The sequence below is a fragment of the Oncorhynchus tshawytscha genome, linkage group LG14 (assembly GCF_018296145.1).
Source record: "Oncorhynchus tshawytscha isolate Ot180627B linkage group LG14, Otsh_v2.0, whole genome shotgun sequence".
In the NCBI taxonomy this organism is placed as follows: Eukaryota; Metazoa; Chordata; class Actinopteri; order Salmoniformes; family Salmonidae; genus Oncorhynchus; species Oncorhynchus tshawytscha.
In genome coordinates, this window is record NC_056442.1 from 24,069,699 (window position 1) to 24,091,495 (window position 21,797).

Here is a 21,797-nt window from a genome sequence, read left to right on the forward strand (position 1 = left end):
CAACCAGGTCCCTCAACCAGATCCCTCAACCAGGTCCTCTCAACCAGGTCCTCTCAACCAGATCCTCTTAACCAGGTCCCTCAACCAGATCCCCTCAACCAGGTCCTCTCAACCAGATCCCTCAACCAGGTCCCTCAACCAGGTCCTCTCAACCAGGTCCTCTCAACCAGGTCCCTCAACCAGGTCCCTCAACCAGGTCCCCTCAACCAGATCCCTCAACCAGGTCCTCTCAACCAGGTCCTCTCAACCAGGTCCCCTCAACCAGGTCCTCTCAACCAGGTCCCCTCAACCAGGTCCCCTCAACCAGATCCCCTCAACCAGGTCCTCTCAACCAGGTCCCTCAACCAGGTCCCCTCAACCAGATCCTCTCAACCAGGTCCTCTCAACCAGGTCCTCTCAACCAGGTCCCCTCAACCAGGTCCTCTCAACCAGGTCCCCTCAACCAGGTCCCCTCAACCAGATCCCCTCAACCAGGTCCTCTCAACCAGGTCCCCTCAACCAGGTCCCCTCAACCAGATCCCCTCAACCAGGTCCCTCAACCAGGTCCTCTCAACCAGGTCCTCTCAACCAGGTCCTCTCAACCAGGTCCCCTTAACCAGGTCCTCTCAACCAGGTCCTCTCAACCAGGTCCTCTCAACCAGGTCCTCTCAACCAGGTCCCCTTAACCAGGTCCTCTCAACCAGGTCCTCTCAACCAGGTCCTCTCAACCAGGTCCTCTCAACCAGGTCCCCTTCAACCAGGTCCTCTCAACCAGGTCCTCTCAACCAGGTCCTCTCAACCAGGTCCTCTCAACCAGGTCCCCTCAACCAGGTCCTCTCAACCAGGTCCCCTCAACCAGGTCCTCTCAACCAGGTCCTCTCAACCAGGTCCCCTCAACCAGGTCCACACAACCAGGTCCCCTCAACCAGATCCCCTCAACCAGGTCCTCTCAACCAGGTCCCCTCAACCAGGTCCCCACAACCAGGTCCACACAACCAGGTCCCCTCAACCAGGTCCCCTCAACCAGGTCCCCTCAACCAGGTCCCCTCAACCAGGTCCCCTCAACCAGGCTAACTTAAAATAACAAACAGCTGTTCGTAATGAATGCTATTCCCCTCAGTCTCCTGGGACGATATACAGTGTAAAACAAAGGCATGTAGATTGATTGGAAACATCCAAGGATGGACTGGCAATAGTGCAATTCTGTCAAGTACCAGATGGGCTGGTCCATCTTTAGTCCATCTGACATATTTTTAGTTGTTGTGCACAATTATAATACTAATAATAGGTCTCTTAAATATTTAAAAATGGGCTGGTGTGGGGAGCCTCAAGAGAAACAAATGGTCCGCTGTGTTAGAAATGGCCGGGCCTATTTCTGGTCCCAGTCCGTCCCTGTGACCATCACATCACAGCATGTTTAGACATCATACACCAGCCACAGTGACGTAATGATGAACCCAGGGGCTCACAGAGTCAATCCTGAGACTCTCGTATCCCTGAGAGTGTCAGAACTCCTCCATCAGTGTTTGCCTGTTTGATGTCTGTGCTGTTTCATTGTGCTGAATAAGTCACCGTATATATGTTCACCCTGTGTTTCTGTGTACAAGCTTTCTATGGTGACTGACTGCCCCAGTTGTAATGTAGTTCAAGGCCTTGTTTGAATATTTTGCAAACACACCCTGCCTTCCTCCCTTTCTTGAAGCAATCACTGATCTTACACAAATTGATAGGTGTAAGCAATGGTTCTGTGCCACATAGCTTTCACCTACCCAGCCTTTTCAGATCAGAGATTTCCTTCAGGAAGTGAGGAAGAAAAGAGGCATTCTCTAAAGTATTTCAACAGGGCTCTATTTATTCCAGCCTGTAAGGTTATTGATCTGTGTGTGTCTCCCCTCTCTCTGTCTGACAGGATGACTACATCCCATACCCGCGGATAGAGGACGTGAGTCAGCGCTCTGATACGATCATATCAGCTGGATCAAAACACTATGCACACACAACCATGAATACCACAAAATCCACGTATGCATACGTACACCCACGCACACACGTGCAGTAATGCAAACACTGGTGGTCAATGTAAAACGAGGCTCAAAGGACATTTATAGACACATTTATGATCGAAATCCCAAGCTCTTATTTGTTTCTATGGCCCTATTCTTGTGGCTGGTGTAATTTTGGTACACAAACCCCTTGTCCCTTGTTTCTGTGGCTCAGATTCTGGAGAAGGGTAGCCCATACCCGCAGGTGATCCTGCCCCAGTTTGGGGGTTACTGGATTGAGGATGCCGAGGCGCCTGCGGGCACGCCCACCTCCTCGGAGAGCAGCTTCTGCGAGGAGGATGACGGAGGGGGCATGAGCCCTGGGGTTGGGTTCGGCTTCAGGCTGGAGTGTAACAGCTCGGCCAGGGCCTACCGCAAACACTTCCTGGGCAGGGTGAGTCAAGGCCTATTTGGCTAGCAGGAGTAATGGGTGTGTGTGAGTGGGGGGGGGTGTAAGCGCCTGCATGTGTGTGTCTGTGTGTGTTTATGTGTGTACGTGCGTGTGTGTGTGTGTTCTCTGTAAGGGTGTTTCCCTCTTTTAGTCCTTCTCCATCCAGTGATTTTTCCTATTTCAGACTTAAGGCTCTGGGGTTATGACTAAGAGTTAGGAATCAGTCATTTGGAAAATGAACGTATAATTGACTCCAATTATACGGAGATCTGTGAAATATTGACTGTAAAACCGTATTAGAAGGTGTTTAACTTCTTTAAACTGTCTCATCATACTATAGTAGTGATTCACTGTCTGTCTGACCCTCCCTCCCTTCCTCCATCACTTTCTCCCCCTCTTTCTGTCTATCTCTCTGCCTCTCTCTCTCCTTCGCTCTCTCTCTTTCTCTCTCTCGTCTTCAGGAGCATATGAACTACTACTGCACAGGCAGCAGTCTGGGGAACCTCATTATGTCACTGAAGCACGAGGAGGCAGAGGGCCAGGAGTTCCTCCGCATCTTGCTCAGGTAACTACACTAGGGCCAGGAGTTCCCCCTTCATTCCCAGGTAACTACACTAGGGCCAGGAGTTCCTCCTTCATTCCCAGGTAACTACACTAGGGCCAGGAGTTCCTCCTTCATCCCCAGGTAACTACATTAGGGCCAGGAGTTCCTCCTTCATTCCAAGGTAACTACAGGCATATAATGACATACAGTAGGGCCAGGAGTTCCTCCTTCATTCCCAGGTAACTACACTAGGGCCAGGAGTTCCTCCTTCATTCTCAGGTAACTACAGTCATATAATGACATACACTAGGGCCAGGAGTTCCTCCTTCATCCCCAGGTAACTACACTAGGGCCGCCAGGAGTTCCTCCTTCATTCCCAGGTAACTACACTAGGGCTAGGAGTTCCTCCTTCATTCCCAGGTAACTACACTAGGGCCAGGAGTTCCTCCTTCATTCTCAGGTAACTACAGGCATATAATGACATACAATAGGGCCAGGAGTTCCTCCTTCATTCCCAGGTAACTACACTAGGGCCAGGAGTTCCTCCTTCATTCTCAGGTAACTACAGTCATATAATGACATACAGTAGGGCCAGGAGTTCCTCCTTCATTCCCAGGTAACTACACTAGGGCCAGGAGTTCCTCCTTCATTCTCAGGTAACTACAGTCATATAATGACATACAGTCGGGCCAGGAGTTCCTCCTTCATTCTCAGGTAACTACAGTCATATAATGACATACAGTCGGGCCAGGAGTTCCAGTATGGATGCAGGATCTGACCTAACTATGATCTGCCCTGGCCTGGACCCATAAATACATCCACAGCAGACAGTGTCTAGTGGGCCTATGTTGGGTGGAGCCATGTTAGGGAGCCATGTTATAGTCACACTACCAAATCAAATCAAATCAAATTTTATTTGTCACATACACATGGTTAGCAGATGTTAATGCGAGTGTAGCGAAATGCTTGTGCTTCTAGTTCCGACAATGCAGTAATAACCAACAAGTAATCTAGCTAACAATTCCAAAACTACTACCTTATAGACACAAGTGTAAGGGGATACCTAGTGAATGTGGATTGACACCCTTTACACACTTATCATGTAACCGGAACTTTCACTGTAGATATAGGAAGTATGTGTGTGCGATGTGCACACAGCCTACCTTCTTTAAGATGCGGTTATTGACACTTGTTTTCCACAATCATCACCCAGGTCGAGGACAAAGACACACCATGACAGGATCTCTCTGGCAGGCCTCAACCAGCTTCCCAGTGTACCCCAGATAGCCAAGGTAAGGAGGACTGACCTAAGCACCACCAAGTACCACATGTTCACTCAATGCAACATGTGCTCCATGTAAAGTGGCGATCTGGATTTCAAATATCAACAATGCTGACAGGCTGGGGCTGAAGAAATGTAACCACTTTCAAATACATAGACTGACCATGAGATCAAAATGATAGTTTTAACCATGTGTTGAAACTATACAGTGTTTGTTAACAATGACATTGTTTACAAACAACGAAGTAACAAGCTTTGGGCTTCTGATGCGGTAAGACAGTTGAAATAAGCTCATGATTCATTTATACATATATTATAATTCATTTAACAGTCCAATAAGGGATGTACCAATACCAGATTGCCCCTTTAACCTAAAAATGGATTTATTTCCTTCACTGTGGTTTCAAATGGATCCGTATCTGTCTGTCTGCCTGTGGTTTCAGCTCCTCTGTGATGACGTGACTGGCCTGAAGTTCAACCCGGTCCTGTACCCCAGAGTGAGTCTGCTCCACTGTTTCCTTTCAGCCAGGCGCTTCCACCTCTACCACAGTAGCCATAGAACCAGGGACATTCATGAGGTCATGCTCTAGAAATATACATAATTTTCTAGCCATTCTATTTCTATGGGGCATGCAGCATTTTCAAACCGTTTTGCAATGGAACCCAAGTGTATCTTATTGGACAAGCCTAGGTAGTCTCTCCCTTTTTCAGTCCCTTTTCTTCCGTTTGCTGCCTAATGAACACGATCCAACTTCCACCTGGTCCACTATACAGCCTGACCACCCTGTTCTCTCTAACTGGTGTGGTGTAGGCAGTGCTAAAGACAGATCTGATCCAGGACCTGTTTGTCACATCAGAGGTCATTTGGATGATGGAGCTGCTTGTTGTGCCTCTACTCCGGGTCCAGTAGAACTCATCTGTTATTAGGGCAGTCTGCTCAGACTGCCCATTCCACACTGGTCACAGCTGACTGCCTTTCAAAATGGCCACAATCAACCCACTGTGGTCCTGGGTCGTATTCATTAGGGCATGCGACGGAAAACATTTTGCAGACTTATTGGACAAGTCCAAGTAGTCCATTCCTGTTTTAGTCAGTTTCTTTCCGTTTGGTGCCTATTGAATACAACCCTGACCTCCCCAGACGTGATAGACATATACTACCTGACCAAAAGTATGTGGACATCTGCTCATCGAACATCTCTTTCCAAAATCATGGGCATTATAATGGAGTTGGTTCCCCCCTTTGCTGCTTTCACAATGTCCTCTCTTCCGGGAAGGCTTTCCCCTAGATGTTAGAACATTGCTGCAGGGACATGCTTCCATTCAGCCAAAAGAGCATTAATCAGGTCGGGCAATGATGTTGTACGATTAGGCCTGGCTCGCAGTCAGCGTTCCAATTCATCCCGAAGGCATTCGATTAGGTTGAGATCAGAGCTCTGTGCAGGCCAGTCAAGTTCTTCCACACTGCTCTTGATAAACCATTGGACCTCGCTTTGTTCACAGGGGAATTGTCATGCTGAAACAGGAAAGGGCCTTCCCCAAACTGTTACCACAAAGTTGGAAGCACGGAATCGTTTAGAATGTCATTGTACGCTGTAGCGTTAATATTTCCCTTCACTCGAACTAAGGGGCCTTGTCCAAGCCAAGACATTTTTTTAATGTCCTACGTGCTTCAGCACTTGGCGATCCCGTTCTGTGAGCTTGTGTGGCCTACCACTTCGCGGCTGAGCCGTTGCTGCTCCTGGACGTTTCTACTTCACAATAACAGCATTTACAGTTGACCGGGGCAGCTTTAGCAGGGCAGAAATCTGACAAAATGACTTGTTGAAAAGGTGGCATCGTAAGACGGTGCCACTTTGAAAGTCACTGAGCTCTCCAGTAAGGCCATTCTATTGCCAATGTTTGTCTATGGAGATTGCATGGCTGCGTGCGCGATTTTATAGCCCTGTGAGCAATGGTTGTGGCTGAAATAGCCAAATCCACTCATTTGAATGGGTGTCCACATACTTTTGTATATCTAGTGTAAATGTCTGCCCGAGTTATGGAGGGACTTTATCACATAACTGGATATTATACAGTTGAAGTCAGAAGTTTACATCACCTTAGCCAAATACATTTAAACTCCGTTTTTCACAATTCCTGACATTTAATCCTAGTCAAAATACCCTGTCTTAGGATCACCACTTTATTTTAAGAATGTGAGATATAATAGTAGAGATAATGACAATTTCAGCTTTTATTTATTTCATCACATTCCCAGTGGGTCAGAAGTTTACATACACTCAATTAGTATTTGGCAGCATTGCCTTTAAATGGTTTAACTTGGGTCAAACGTTTTGGGTAGCCTTCCACAAGCTTCCCACAAAAGTTTAGTGAATTTTGGCCCATTCCTCCTGACAGAGCTGGTGTAACTGAGTCAGGTTTGTAGGCCTCCTTGTTCACACACCCTTTTTCAGTGCTGCCCACACATTTTCTATAGGATTGAGGTCAGGGCTTTGTGATGGCCACTCCAATACCTTGACTTTGTTGTCCTGACGCCATTTTGCCACAACTTTGGAAGTATGCTTGGGGTTGTTGTCCATTTGGAAGACCATTTGCGACCAAGCCTTAACTTCCTGACTGATATCTTGAGATGTTGCTTCAATGTATCCACATAATTTTTCTTCCTCATGCCGCCATTTATTTTGTGAAGTGCACCAGTCCCTCCTGCAGCAAAGCACCCCCACAACATGATGCTGCCACCCCCGTGCTTCACGGTTGGGATGGGGTTCTTTGGCTTGCAAGCCTCCCCCTTTTTCATCCAAACATAACAATGGTCATTATGGCCAAACAGTTCTATTTTTGTTTCATCAGACCAGTGGACATTTCTCCAAAAAGTACAATCATTGTCCCCATGTGCAGTTGCAAACCATAGTTTGGCTTTTTTTAAGGCGGTTTTGGAGCAGTGGCTTCTTCCTTGCTGAGCGGCCTTTCAGGTTATGTCGATATAGGACTCGTTTTACTGTGGATATAGATACTTTTGTACCTGTTTCCTCCAGCATCTTCACAAGGTCCTTTGCTGTTGTTCTGGGATTGATTTGCACTTTTCACACCAAAGTACGTTCATCTCTAGGAGACAGAACGCGTCTCCTTCCTGAGCGGTATGATGGCTGCGTGGTCCCATGGTGTTTAAACTTGCGTATTATTGTTTGTACAGATGAACGAGGTACCTTCATGCTTTAGGAAATTGCTCCCAAGGATGAACCAGACTTGTGGAGGTCTAAAAAGGTCTGAGGTCTTGGCTGATTTCTTTTGATTTTCCCATGATGTCAAGCAAAGAGGCACTGAGTTTGAAGGTAGGCCTTGAAATACATCCACAGGTTCACCTCCAATTGACTCAAATTATGTCAATTAGCCTATCCGAAGCTTCTAAAGCCATGACATCATTTTCCGGAATTTTCCAAGCAGTTTCAAGGCATGTATGTAAAGTTTTGACCCACTGGAATTGTGATACAGTGAATTATAAGTGAAATAATCTGTCTGTAGACAATTGTTGTAAAAATGACTTGTGTCTTGCTCAAAGTAGATGTCCTAACCGACTTGCCAAAACTAAGTTTGTTAACAAGAAATTTGTGAAGTGGTTGAAAAATGTATACTTCCGACTTCAACTGTATGTATATACACATCCTTATAATGTTGTTGTTTCTGTTTCAGGGCTCTCAGTTAATAGTAGGTTATGACGAACATGAAGTGAACAACACCTTTAAGTTTGGTGTCATCTACCAGAAGTTTGGTCAGGTGAGTGTGATATGCAGGTTTTTATAGCCAAAGGGGGTTTCAGTTTATTCCTTATCAATCCCATGCTATTTATTTTTGCCCTGTAACCTGCATTAACATCTCTCCCTTTTAATATTCTCCCGTCATCCCTCTCTCCTCTCCTCTCATCGCTCCATCCCAGACGTCAGAGGAGGAGTTGTTTGGGAACAACGAGGAGACGCCAGCCTTCCGGGAGTTCCTCAGTGTTCTGGGAGACAACATAGAGCTGAACGACTTTAAGGGGTGAGAGACATTGATACAACTTTACTACGGGAGAGGGAGGGAGGGAGAGACAGAGACAACTCTACTACTGCGAGGGAGGGAGAGACAGACTATGTGCAAAATGCCCACAAAATGAAGTGGAACTGAGCTGCACTTCCTAACCCTCTGCCAAATGTATGACCATTTTAGAGACACATATTTTCCTTAGATTACACAGATCCACAAAGAATTCAAAAACAAACCCAATTTTGATAAACTCCCATATCTTCTGGGTGAAATACCAGTGTGCCATCACAGCAACAAGATGTGTGACCTGTTGCCGCAAGAAAAGGGCAACTAGAGAAGAACAAAGACCATTGTAAATACTACCCATATTTATGTGAAATTATTTTCCCTTTTGTACTTTAACTATTTGCACATCGTTAACACACTGTATATATACATAATATGACATTTTAAAAGTCTTTATTCTTTTGGAACTTTTATGAGTGTAATGGTTACTGTTAATTCTTATTGTTTATTTCACTTTTGTTTTTACCTACTTCACTAGCTTTGGCAATACTAACATATGTTCCCCATGCCAATAAAGCCCTTATATTGAATCGAAATGTAATTGAGAGTGAGATGGGGAGAGCGAAAGCGAGAGAGACAGAGACAACTCTACTACTGCTCTGATACTGAGAAAGAGAGTCAGGCGCAGAGATCAGAGGGTTCAGTGGTTTGTAGATGTATTTCTCCGGCACAAAACGGTTACACCAAATGCATGGCGCATAAACACTGACCAGCCCAAACACAGGGCAAACGATCCGGAGAACAATGAAAACACAACCGACAGAGAACACAAATAATCCCGCACAAACCTAAGCGGGCCTAACAGGCTTAAATAGACCAGAAATCAAGAAACACAAAAGGAACAGGTGCAACTAATGAGACTAAACTAACAGAAAAGGAAAAAGGGATCGGTGGTGGCTAGTAGACCGGCAACGATGACCACTGAGCACCGCCTGAACAGGCAGGGGAGCCACCTTCGGTGGGAGTCGTGACAGAGAGGATAGAGGGGGATAGAGAGAGGGGGGAGAGAGAGAGGGGGATAGAGAGAGGGGGGATAGAGGAATGGAAAGAGAGAAATGCAGGACTTTGACTATATTTCATCATGAGTAGGGCCAGGAGTTTTCCCTGTCACGTGATCAGGAAATGCTCCTTGCCCTACCCAATAATTGAATGTCATGGTAATGTTAATCATATTGTGTTGTCACTGTGCTCCTAGGTTCCGTGGTGGTCTGGACGTATCCCACGGTCAGACAGGCTCTGAGTCCGTCTACACCGTCTTCAGACAGAGAGAGATGATGTTCCACGTCTCCACTAAACTACCCTTCACCGAGGGAGACGTACAACAGGTACTGAACACGCTACACCACACACAGCATACTAACAGTGGTTACAGTAGGTGTTTAGTGAGTGCGTGCGTGTGTGTGTATGTGTGTGTCACTCATAAACACCCTCTGTTTCCTCATCCCTCACACCATTCCTGTACATTTTGCCTCTAATAATTGTGACTAATTATACTGTAGAACATACAGTCTTAAGGTGTTTACAGAACGCTATGCTCTTGTCCCTCAGCTCCAGAGGAAGAGGCACATAGGAAATGACATCGTGGCGGCGGTCTTCCAGGAAGGTGCCACGCCCTTTGTGCCTGACATGATTGCCTCCAACTTCCTCCATGCGTATGTGCTGGTGCAGGTGGAGAACCCTGGTACTGAACACACAACATACAAGGTCAGTGCTATAGCCTACTATGAACCTAACAGGCTCACTATGTGATATTTGCGAAGCCATTTTAAATGTTTTATTACGGAGTGGGCCTTTAAGGCATGGATATTATGTAACTGGTGTGAAATGGCTAGCTAGTTAGCGGTGCGTTCTAGTAGCGTTTCAGTTGGTGACGTCACTCACTCAGAGACCTTGAAATAGTTGTTTGCCTTGCTCTGCAAGGACCGCTGCTTTTGTGGTAACGATGCTTCGTGGTAACGATGTGGTAACGATGCTTCGAGGGTGACTGTTGTCGATGTGTGCAGAGGTTCCCTGGTTCAAGCCCAGATTGGGGCAATGAAAGGAACGGAAGCAATACTGTTAGAATGACATAAGCCAGACTCTCCACACAGTAAATGGGTGGCATGAATTGCTTTGTGTCGACAGGTGTCTGTTACAGCGAGGGAGGATGTACCTCCGTTTGGACCACCTCTCCCCAATCCAGCGGTCTTCAAGAAGGTAAGTAAGAGGGAGAGAGAATTTCAGAAAAAGATACAGAAAGAAAGAGATGGAAGGAGAGGGATAAAAGACACAGGGAGAGCGAGAGATGGAGGGAGAGTTCAAGTTTCCCACTGTTATGTACAGTGAAAGTTTGATAAACTTGCCATTATACAATTTATTTATAAAGTATTCATACTGCTTGCTTTACAGCCTGAATTAGAAATTGATACATTTATGTTTTTTTGCACAATCCAATACCCCATGACAAAGTGAAAACATGTTTAAACAAATTTTGGCAAATGTATTGAAAATGAATTACGGAAATATATTATTTACATAAGCATTCACACCCCTGAGTCAATACATGTTAGAATCACCTTCTGCAGTGATTACAGCTGTGAGTCTTTCTGGACAAGTCTCTAAGGGCTTTGCACACCTGGATTGTACAGTATTTGCATATTTGCAATTTTCATGTCATGCCATTAGATTTCCACACCTATTTAAGTCAAAACTGTAACTAGGTCACTCAGGAATATTCAATGTTGTCTTGGTAAGCAACTCCAGTGTATAATTTGCCTTGTGTTTTAGGTTAAAAGGTTTGTTGAATTTGTTTCCCAGTGTCTGTTGAAAGCAGACTGAACCAGTTTTTCCTCTAGGAATTTGCCTGTGCTTCACTCACACACTTATTCCAATGTATTATTATTTTATCCTCCCTAGTCCTTGCTGATGACAATCATACCCATAACATGATGCAGCCACCACCATGCTTGAAAATATGAAGAGTGTTACTCGATGATGTGTTGTGTTGGATTTGCCTCAAACATGACGCTTTGTATGCAGGACAAGAAGTTAATTGCTTTGCCACATTTGTTGTAGTATTACTTTACTGCCTTATTGCAAACAGGATCAATGTTTTGGAATATTTTTATTCTGTACAGGCTTCCTTCTTTTCACTCTTTCATTTAGGTTAGTATTGTGGAGTAACTACAATGTTTTTGATCCATCCTCAATTTTCTCCTATCACAGCCATTAAACTCTGTAACTGTTTTAAAGTCACCATTGGCCTCGTGGTGAAATCCTTGAGTGGTTTCCTTCCTCTCCAGCAACTGAGTTGGGAAGGACACTTGTATCTTTGTAGTGACTGGGTGTATTGATACACCTTTCAAAGTGTAATTAATAACTTCACCATCCTCAAAGGGATATTCAATGTCTGCTTTTCTTACCCATCTACCAATGTACCCATCTTTGCGAGGAATTGATAAACCTCCCTGGTCTTTGTGGTTCAATCTGTGTTTAAAATTCCCTGCTCGACTGAGAGACCTTACAGATAACTGTATGTTTGGGGTACAGAGATTTGGTAGTCATTCGAAAATCATATTAAACACTATTATTGGTCACAGAGTGAGTCCTTGCAACATTATATTATGTGGCAACTGCTCGCCATCCAGACGTAAGGCGCTACAGAGGGTAGTGCGAACAGCCCAGTGCATCACTGGGGCCAAGCTTCCTGCTGTCCAGGACCTATATACTAGGTGGTGTCAGAGGAAAGACCAAAAAATTGTCAGACTCCAATCACCCACATCATAGACTGTTCTCTTTGCTACCGCAAGGCAAGCGGTACCGGAGCCCCAAGTCTAGGTCCAACAGGCTCCTTTACAGCTTCTACCCTCAAGGCATTTGACTGCTGAACAAGCCCCCAGGACTACCTACATTGACCCCCCTTGTTTTTAAACTGCTGCTACTCACTGTTTATTATCTATGCATAGTCACTTTACCCCTACCTTCATGTACACCTACATGTACAGATGACCTCGACTGACCGGTACCCCCTGTATATAGCCTCATTATTTTAATTTTATTGTGTTACTTTTTATTAAATTTTTTACTTTAGTTTATTTAGTAAATATTTTCTTAACTCTACTTCTTGAATTGCATTATTGGTTAAGGGCTTGTAAGTAAGCATTTCATGGTACTGTTGTATTCAGTGCATGTGACAAATAAAATTTGATTTGAAATGTTAAGCACATTTTACTCCTGAACTTATTTAGGCTTTCCATAACAAAGATATTGAATACTTATTAACTCAAGACATTTCAGCTTTTCATTTTGAAATTAAACATAAAAACAGAATTTCACTATCGGGGATTTTGTGTACAGGCCAGTGACACAAAATCTAAATGTAATCCATTTTGAATTCAGGCTGTAACACAACAAAATGTGGAAAAAGGAAAGGGGTGTGAACACTTTCTGAGGGCACCGTGTCAGTCCTTTCCGTCCCATCGACTCCAGACGACCAGATGATAATGAGTATGGTGCAGATGAAAGTCACCTCTCCCCTCCCGCTCTCGTCTCTCCCCAGGGTCCTGAGTTCCGCGACTTCCTCCTGACAAAGCTGATCAATGCAGAGAACGCCTGCTACAAGTCTGACAAGTTTGCCAAGCTAGAGGTGAGAGGTGCAGATGACTCGACACCCTTGATGTGCTGTTCAATCTCTTTCATCTATCGCAATCCCCTCTACTACTGCTTCTTAAATGATACATTGTGGTGTTGTTTTTTTTGCATGTGTGTGTGTGTGTGTGTGTTTGCTTCTGTGCATCTGTATACATCTGTGTGTGTCTCTATGGATCTGTGTGTGCATGTGTCTGTGCGTGCGTGTGTTGTAGGGGCGGACGCGAGCTGCACTGCTGGATAACCTTCACGATGAGCTCCACAGACAGACCCAAGTTACTCTGGGGCAAGGCCAGGCTGGGGAGGAGGACAAGCTGGAGAATGGGGGCCATGGGGGACTGCTGGAGTCCTTCAAGGTGACTCTTTTACACCATTATTTTTACATCATCATCCGTCGCCATGTCTGAACCTCTCTCTTTCTCTTTCTCTCTCTCGCTCTCTCCTCTCTCTTCTCTCTCTACCTCCTCTCTCGCTCTCTCTCTCCCTCTCTATCTCTCTTTCGCCCCCTCTCTCTTTCTCTCTCTCGCTCTCTCCTTCTCTTTTCTATCTCTCTGCCTCCTATCGCTCTCTCTCTCCCTTTCTCTCTCTCTGTCTCGCTCTGCTGTTCTCTTTCTCTCTCTTGCTCTCTCTCTCCATCTTTCCCTCCCTCCAACCACGCTGCTGTTGATTGAGATGAAGGGGTATTAATCATCGTACCCCCTTACCCATCTCTCCATCTCTCTCTCCCTCCCCTACCCTCCCTCTCTGACCATATGGTGTCTCACTGTCTGTTCACAGGCAGTGTGGAGGTGTGTGTTGCATGACACTCATTCAACCACTGGGGGTGCTGTGCTCATCACTACAACAGCAGTCACTGTTTATTACCTGTCATCGCAGATACTGTGTTATACTAATTGAGATACAGAACAAAGCATATCCCATGTTGAAAGCTTCTCCAAACATTGAAACACTCAATAAACACTGTTCTGGTGGTTTTGTTTGTTGTGTTTTATGCCATTCTAGACTAACGTTGAAACACACCGTCCCTGTCTCCCTTAGTCTGACCTACTGGTGATGACACGTTATCATAATGCAGGCAAAGGGGCAGGCAAAAGGCAGGTCAAGGGCAGGCAGAGGTCAGTAATCCAGATAGGTGGGGCAAAGGTACAGGACGGCAGGCAGGCTCAGGGTCAGGGCAGGCAGAAAGGTCAAAGCTGGGATAAACTAGAAAACAGGAAGTTAGGCAAGACAGGAGCAAGGGGAAAACCGCTGGTGGGTTCTACGAACAAAACGAACTGGCAACAGACAAACAGAGAACACAGGTATAAATACACAGGGGATGATGGGGAAGATGGGGGACATCTGGAGGGGGGTGGAGACGAGCACAAAGACAGGTGAAACAGATCAGGCCGTGGCATGTAGTTCCACGAGTAAAACACTACTGAAAACACGACCTAGATCAGAACTTAGTTCAACTACCACCAAGCTACTGCAAAATGAGGTTAAACTACTAGTTGAACTACATATACTGTAGTTCATTACTGCCCAACACTGATAATACTACAGTCATATCTCTCACTATCCAAATCAAATCAAATCAAATCTAATTTTATTTGTCACATACACATGGTTAGCAGATGTTAATGCGAGTGTAGCGAAATGCTTGTGCTTCTAGTTCCGACAATGCAGTAATAACGAACAAGTAATCTAACTAACAATTCCAAAAAACTGTCTTATACACAGTGTAAGGGGATAAAGAATATGTACATAAGGATATATGAATGAGTGATGGTACAGAGCAGCATAGGCAAGATACAGTAGATGATATCGAGTACAGTATATACATATGAGATGAGTATGTAAACCAAGTGGCATCGTTAAAGTGGCTAGTGATACAAGTATTACATAAGGATGCAGTCGATGATATAGAGTACAGTATCTACGTATGCATATGAGATGAATAATGTAGGGTAAGTAACATTATATAAGGTAGCATTGTTTAAAGTGGCTAGTGATATATTTACATCATTTCCCATCAATTCCCATAAGGAGTGCAGTGCATTCCCAATTCCATGCACTGCACTCCTTATTCCTCTGTGTAGGAGAAGTGCACTCTGGAAAAAAATGGGGTGAACTGATCTGGCAACTGGAGGGCTGCTGGGTTCACATCGTAAAGATGTTCCCTCTATTGTTGGGCCCTTAAGCAAGGCACCTTTACCACACAACATGTTCTGCATCCAGGGGCCCTGTGCTTGTCTCAGCTGTACAACTGTACTCATTTCCCTTCTCTTCCTCTGTCCTCTTTTCTCTCTCACTCTGTCACCGCTCCCTTCTAACCCACTCCCTCCTCTGTCCCCTCCTCTGTCCCCGTCTTTGTCCCCGTCCCCTAGCGTGCCATGCGCGTCCGGAGTCACTCCATGGAGACCATGGTGGGGTCCCACCGTCACCGGAGTCCAGGGGTGGGAGGGGGGGTCCCGGCCAGCTTGAGTGGAGGGGGGCTGCCACAGAGCACCGAGTGCACAAAGAGTACCTTCACGGTGAGCAGGGGGGAGAGGGTAGAGGGGGAGGAGCGGTAGAGGTTATAAAGTCATATTTACACACAAATGAAACTGGACATGCACATACTCTTGGTAAATTGCACATTTTGCAAAAATGTCCTCTAATGAGTTATGATATCAACATGTACTTTTGCAAACAGTCACATCCATGTAATAACTCCATATTATCAGTGTGCCGATGTAATTTCCACTGTTTTATATGTGAAGGATATTGGTCGATCACAATGTAGCCAAAATCTGCCTTAATGACGCTCTATCAGCCTCCTAATGCTGTATATTGCCTGCTTGTTAATGCTATTGACTGGGTGTCTCTCTCCAGCCACCAGTGCTGTCAGCCAAGTCTCCCCTGAAGAGTCCAGTGAAGCGTCGTTCAGGCCTCTTCCCCCGCCTCCACTCAAGCACAGAGAGCCCCTCGGACAGACACACGCGCAGGTCAGTAGGCTTTCCTTAGCCTGGTCCCAGGTCTGTTTGTGCTGTTTTGTTAATGTCCACAGGAGTTGGCAAAACATCACAAACAGATCTGGGACCAGGCTGTGCATTCAGGTCATAATACTGAAGCTTTAGTTTTGTCAATGTCTATTTGTTCTATCTGTTAACTTGGTCCGTATGTTGTTGCAGTGACCAAAAGACCCCAGACATCTGCCCGCTCGGACAGGAAGGGAGGTCAGAGACTTGGTCCAACCCCAGCTCGCCAGAGATCTGCCCCAACAAGGAGAGGTGAGATGAACCACAAACAAAACACTGAACATGAACACACAAGGTGTGCATGACGTATGCATGTGCTCTGTAAACCTCTCCTCTCCTCCTGTCCCGTCTCCTCCCGTCCTCTCTCCTCGCCTCCCGTCCTCTCTCCTCTCCTTCCCTCTCGTCCCGTCCCCTCTCCTCTCCTTCCCTCTCGTCTCCTCTCCTCCCGTCCTCTCTCCTCTCCTCCCGTCCCCTCTCCTCTCCTTCCCTCTCGTCTCCTCTCCTCCCGTCCTCTCTCCTCTCCTCCTGTCCTCTCTCCTCTCCTCCCGTCCTCTCTCCTCTCCTCCCGTCCCTCTCTCCTCTCCTTCCCTCTCGTCTCCTCTCCTCCCGTCCTCTCTCCTCTCCTCCTGTCCTCTCTCCTCTCCTCCCGTCCCCTCTCCTCTCCTCCCGTCCTCTCTCCTCTCCTCCCGTCCTCTCTCCTCTCCTCCCGTCCCCTCTCTCCTCTCCTCCCGTCCCCTCTCCTCTCCTTCCCTCTCGTCTCCTCTCCTCTCCTCTCCTCCCGTCCTCTCTCCACTCCTCCTGTCCCCTCTCCTCTCCTTCCCTCTCGTCTCCTCTCCTCCCGTCCTCTCTCCTCTCGTCCCCTCTCCTCTCCTCCCGTCCTCTCTCCTCTCCTCCTGTCCTCTCTCCTCTCCTCCCGTCCTCTCTCCTCCCGTCCTCTCTCCTCTCCTCCCGTCCCCTCTCCTCTCCTCCGTCCTCTCTCCTCTCCTCCTGTCCTCTCTCCTCTCCTCCCGTCCTCTCTCCTCTCCTCTCATCTTGTCTCCTCTCCTCCCGTCCCCTCTCCTCTCCTCCAGTCCTCTCTCCTCTCCTCCTGTCCTCTCTCCTCTCCTCCCGTCCCCTCTCCTCTCCTCTCCTCCCGTCCTCTCTCCTCTCCTCCCGTCCTCTCTCCTCTCCTCCCGTCCTCTCTCCTCTCGTCTCCTCTCCTCCCCGTCCTCTCCTCCTCTCCTTCCGTCCCCTCTCCTCTCCTCCTGTCCCCTCTCCTCTCCTCCCGTCCCCTCTCCTCTCCTCCCGTCCTCTCTCCTCTCCTCCCGTCCTCTCTCCTCTCCTCCCGTCCCCTCTTCTGGTCCTCGTCTATCCTCTCTTCTCCTCTCCTCTCCTCCTGTCCTCTCTCCTCTCCTCCCGTCCCCTCTCCTCTCCTCCCGTCCTCTCTCCTCTCCTCCTGTCCTCTCTCCTCTCCTCCCGTCCTCTCTCCTCTCCTCCCGTCCTCTCTCCTCTCCTCCCGTCCTCTCTCCTCTCCTCCCGTCCCTCTCTCCTCTCCTCTCGTCTCCTCTCCTCCCGTCCCCTCTCCTCTCCTCCCGTCCTCTCTCCTCTCCTCCCGTCCTCTCTCCTCTCCTCTCGTCCTCTCTCCTCTCCTCCCGTCCTCTCTCCTCTCCTCTCGTCTCCTCTCCTCCCGTCCTCTCTCCTCTCCTCCTGTCCTCTCTCCTCTCCTCCCGTCCCTCTCTCCTCTCGTCTCGTCTCCTCCTCCCGTCCCCTCTCTCCTCTCCTCCCGTCCTCTCTCCTCTCCTCCCGTCCTCTCTCCTCTCTCTCCTCTCCTCCCGTCCCCTCTCCTCTCCTCCCGTCCCCTCTCCTCTCCTCCCGTCCTCTCTCCTCTCCTCCCGTCCTATCTCCTCTCCTCCCGTCCTCTCTCCTCTCCTCCCGTCCCTCTCTCCTCTCCTCCCGTCCTCTCTCCTCTCCTCCCGTCCTCTCTCCTCTCCTCCCGTCCTCTCTCCTCTCCTCCCGTCCTCTCTCCTCTCCTCTCGTCTCCTCTCCTCCCATCCGCTCTCCTCTCCTCCCGTCCTCTCTCCTCTCCTCCCGTCCTCTCTCCTCTCCTCTCCTCTCGTCTCCTCTCCTCCCTTCCTCTCTCCTCTCCTCATATCCTCTCTCCTCTCCTCCCGTCCTCTCTCCTCTCCTCCCGTCCCCTCTCCTGGTCCTCGTCTCTCCTCTCTTCTCCTCTCCTCTAATGCTGTTCCTCTACCTCCTGTCACCAGGCCGTTCCTCAAGCTGAAGGACTGCAGCAGCAGACCCAACATCTCCCGCTCCTCCTCCAGCACCAGCAGCTTCAGCAGCACCACCGGGGAGGGAGAGGCCCTGGAGGAGCTTGACACTGTGAGGGCCTGCAGCCATTGGGGAGACAAGGGGGCTGGGGAGGCCCTGGAGCCATTATGCTGGTGGCGTATGTAGGATGGACAGAGGGTTAGGGAGTAGGGAGGCAGGGGGAACAATGAGGCAGTGGGCTGGGAGACAGGGGGGCAGGGTGGGCTTGGGTGGGCCATAGCATTTGGATCAGGACTGGCAGGGTGCTTCTGGAACATAATTGGGCAGATCACAGGCCTGTGGTGCTCAGTAGTTGTGGGACACAAAATGATGAATGGTATAAGGACCATGTTTGTTTCATCGTTAACTGCATGAAGGCATCATCAAATGACACTGTTGGAATGATTTGAGATAATTTGGCAGTACTGAGAGAATAAATTGAGATGATGCAATGACAGCTGGTGATTAAGTCAGTTATGGTTTCTGTCACTCTCTTTGGATCATATTGCGTTGGATGTCAATCACGAACAATTGGCAAAGGATGAGAATGATTGTATCATACACACATTAACACACACAGATCAGTGTTTACACACAAAGAAAACTGTTGTTCAACAGTTAACAGCTCAGTTTACAGTTTTGCTGTTGTACAGAACTCAGTTAACCGAAGGCTGGAATTTGTGTGCCCCTCTGGAGCAGTTTGGGGTTTAAGTTCCTTGCTCAAGAGCACAACGGCAGCACAGTGCTGAAAACCAACCATTTGTAGTAATTCCAGTTGATGCCTATTGGCCTTGAGTTAGTAGCCCTAGTATGTAGTGTGTAGTGTGTAGTCTGTAGTCTGTAGTGTGTGGTGACAGTAGAATGATACAGATGGATGACTACCCTCGCCCTGACAGCTCTTCCTAAACTTCCTCCTCCTCTTCTCCCTCTTCATCCTTCCCTCTTCCTCTCCTCCCTCCTCATCTTCCTCTCCCAGGGAATCCACCCGTCCATAGCCTCCTCATCTGTGTTCAGCCCCTACCCTTCCCTCAGCGTGGAGAGCCAAGGCTCTGCCACCCCCCTCATCATGTGTCGCAGTCCCACAGGTAAACACCCAACACTGATACACTACACAACACCTAGGTGTGATTGACTGGGATACAAACCCGGGTCTCCCGCACACCACAAGATCATGTTAAGCCCTTTGGGCTGAAGTCTAGGCATTCTGGAAGTCATCAGGGTTACTCAACACTCGAGCATCTCTGTTATATAGGTCTCTGTGCCCTCTGTATGCATCTCTTACACTGTAGATTCCAATGGTGGGTTTGTTGACGTTCTATACTTGAACTAATCAGGAAGCACACGTGTTACTTACTTTATTGTCCGCGAGTATGTTTTCTCGTCCTCAATGTGTGATTGACACTCAGTCATAGAGTGTGTACTCCTCTGTTAACGGAGGCTTTATCTTATTCTCCCTCCAGATGTGAAGAGTAAGATGTCTCCCAGGTCAAACTTGAAGTTCCGCTTTGACAAGATGAGTCACACCACAACTGTAAGTGATGTCTCACTGTGCTGTACCGTACTATACTGTACTATACTGAACTGTACTATACTGTACTATACTGTACTATACTGTACTATACTGTACTATACTGCACTGTACCGTACTATACTGTACTATACTGAACTGTACTATACTGCACTGTACTGTACTGTACAGTCGTGGCCAAAAGTTTTGAGAATGACACATTCATTTCCACAAAGTTTGCTGCTTCAGTGTCTTTAGATATTTTTGTCAGATGTTACAATGGAATACTGAAGTATAATTACAAGCATTTCATAAGTGTCAAAGGCTTTTGTTGACAATTACATGAAGTTGATGCAAAGAGACAATATTTGCAGTGTTGACCCTTCTTTTTCAAGACCTCTGCAATCCGCCCTGGTATGCTGTCAATTAACTTCTGGGCCACATCTTGACTGATGGCAGCCCATTCTTGCATAATCAATGCTTGGAGTTTGTCAGAATTTGTGGGTTTTTGTTTGTCCATCCTCCTCTTGAGGATTGACCACAAGTTCTCAATGGGATTTTCCGATGTTTTGTTCCCCGAGCCACTTAGTTATCACTTTTGCCTTGTGGCAAGGTGTTCCATCAAGATGGAAAAGGCATTGTTCATCACCAAACTGTTCCTGGATGGTTGGGAGAAGTTGCTCTCGGAGGATATGTTGGTACCATTCTTTATTCATGGCTGTGTTCTTAGGCAAAATTGTGAGTGAGCCCACTCCCTTGGCTGAGAAGCAACCCCACATATTAATGGTCTCAGGATGCTTTACTGTTGGCATGACACAGGACCGAAGCTTTCGGAAAGGGGATTCATCAAACAATCGGAAAGGGGATTCATCAGAGAAAATGACTTTACTCCAATCCTCAGCAGTCCAATCCCTGTACCTTTTGCAGAATATCAGTCTGTCCCTGATGTTTTTCCTGGAGAGAAGTGGCTTCTTTTCTGCCCTTCTTGACACCAGGCCATCCTCCAAAAGTCTTTGCCTCACTGTGCGTGCAGATGCACTCACACCTGCCTGCTGCCATTCCTGAGCAACCTCTGTACTGGTGGTGCCCCAATCCCGCAGCTGAATCAACTTTAGGAGACGGTCCTGGCGCTTGCTAGACTTTCTTTGGTGCCCTGAAGCCTTCTTCACAACAATTGAACCCCTCTCCTTGAAGTTATTGATGATCTGATAAATGGTTGATTTAGGTGCAATCTTACTGGCAGCAATATTCTTGCCTGTGAAGCCATTTTTGTGCAAAGCATTGATGACGGCACGTGTTTCCTTGCAGGTAATCATGTTTTGACAGAGGAAGAACAATGATTTCAAGCACCACCCTCCCTTGGAAGCTTCCAGTCTGTTATTCGAACTCAATAAGCTTGACAGAGTGACCTCCAGTCTTGTCCTCGTCAACACTCACACCTGTGTTAACGAGAGAATCACTGACATCAGTGATGTCAGCTGGTCCTTTTTGTGGCAGGGCTGAAATGCAGTGGAAATGTTTTTGGGGGATTCAGTTCATTTGCATGGCAAAGAGAAACTTTGCAATTAATTGCAATTCATCTGATCACTATTCATAACATTCTGGGGTATATGCAAATTGCCATCCTACAAACTTAGGCAGCAGACTTTGTGAAAATGTATATTTGTGTCATTCTCAAAACATTTGGCCACGACTGTACTATACTGTATTATATTATACTATACTGCACTGTACTATATACTATACTTTACTATACACTGTACTCTATTCTACCCTAGTCTACTGTGCTGCATGTGTGATAAACACACTGCTCAGTGAATGCAGTCTTGAAGTGACCCACTGCTCTCCTCCAGACATTGGGATATGATAGGTGGATATAGCATCAGGGACAGTAGCTTGGTCCTGTATCACAGTCCCTTCACTGCTGGGTCTGCTCTGAGCTGGGTCCTGTATCACAGTCCCTTCACTGCTGGGTCTGCTCTGAGCTGGGTCCTGTATCACAGTCCCTTCACTGCTGGGTCTGCTCTGAGCTGGGTCCTGTATCAC

The 21,797-nt window shown here is 47.2% G+C and overlaps 1 protein-coding gene across 8 annotated transcripts in view; it reads left to right on the plus strand.

The window, feature by feature from the left end:
• rap1gap2a (RAP1 GTPase activating protein 2a) overlaps window positions 1-21,797 on the plus strand; it is a 110,363-nt gene that overhangs the window by 84,862 nt on the left and 3,704 nt on the right. For all 8 annotated transcript variants that reach the window (XM_024444668.2, XM_024444667.2, XM_024444665.2 and 5 more), the window contains 18 exons: window positions 1,889-1,921; window positions 2,197-2,415; window positions 2,874-2,977; window positions 4,170-4,248; window positions 4,682-4,735; window positions 7,932-8,015; window positions 8,176-8,276; window positions 9,523-9,652; window positions 9,876-10,031; window positions 10,452-10,523; window positions 12,865-12,951; window positions 13,169-13,309; window positions 15,323-15,469; window positions 15,810-15,922; window positions 16,109-16,207; window positions 18,199-18,316; window positions 19,221-19,329; window positions 19,705-19,775. In XM_024444668.2, the coding sequence (XP_024300436.1) occupies window positions 1,889-1,921; window positions 2,197-2,415; window positions 2,874-2,977; window positions 4,170-4,248; window positions 4,682-4,735; window positions 7,932-8,015; window positions 8,176-8,276; window positions 9,523-9,652; window positions 9,876-10,031; window positions 10,452-10,523; window positions 12,865-12,951; window positions 13,169-13,309; window positions 15,323-15,469; window positions 15,810-15,922; window positions 16,109-16,207; window positions 18,199-18,316; window positions 19,221-19,329; window positions 19,705-19,775 (1,917 nt within the window). The remainder of the gene's footprint in view (window positions 1-1,888; window positions 1,922-2,196; window positions 2,416-2,873; window positions 2,978-4,169; window positions 4,249-4,681; window positions 4,736-7,931; window positions 8,016-8,175; window positions 8,277-9,522; window positions 9,653-9,875; window positions 10,032-10,451; window positions 10,524-12,864; window positions 12,952-13,168; window positions 13,310-15,322; window positions 15,470-15,809; window positions 15,923-16,108; window positions 16,208-18,198; window positions 18,317-19,220; window positions 19,330-19,704; window positions 19,776-21,797) is intronic.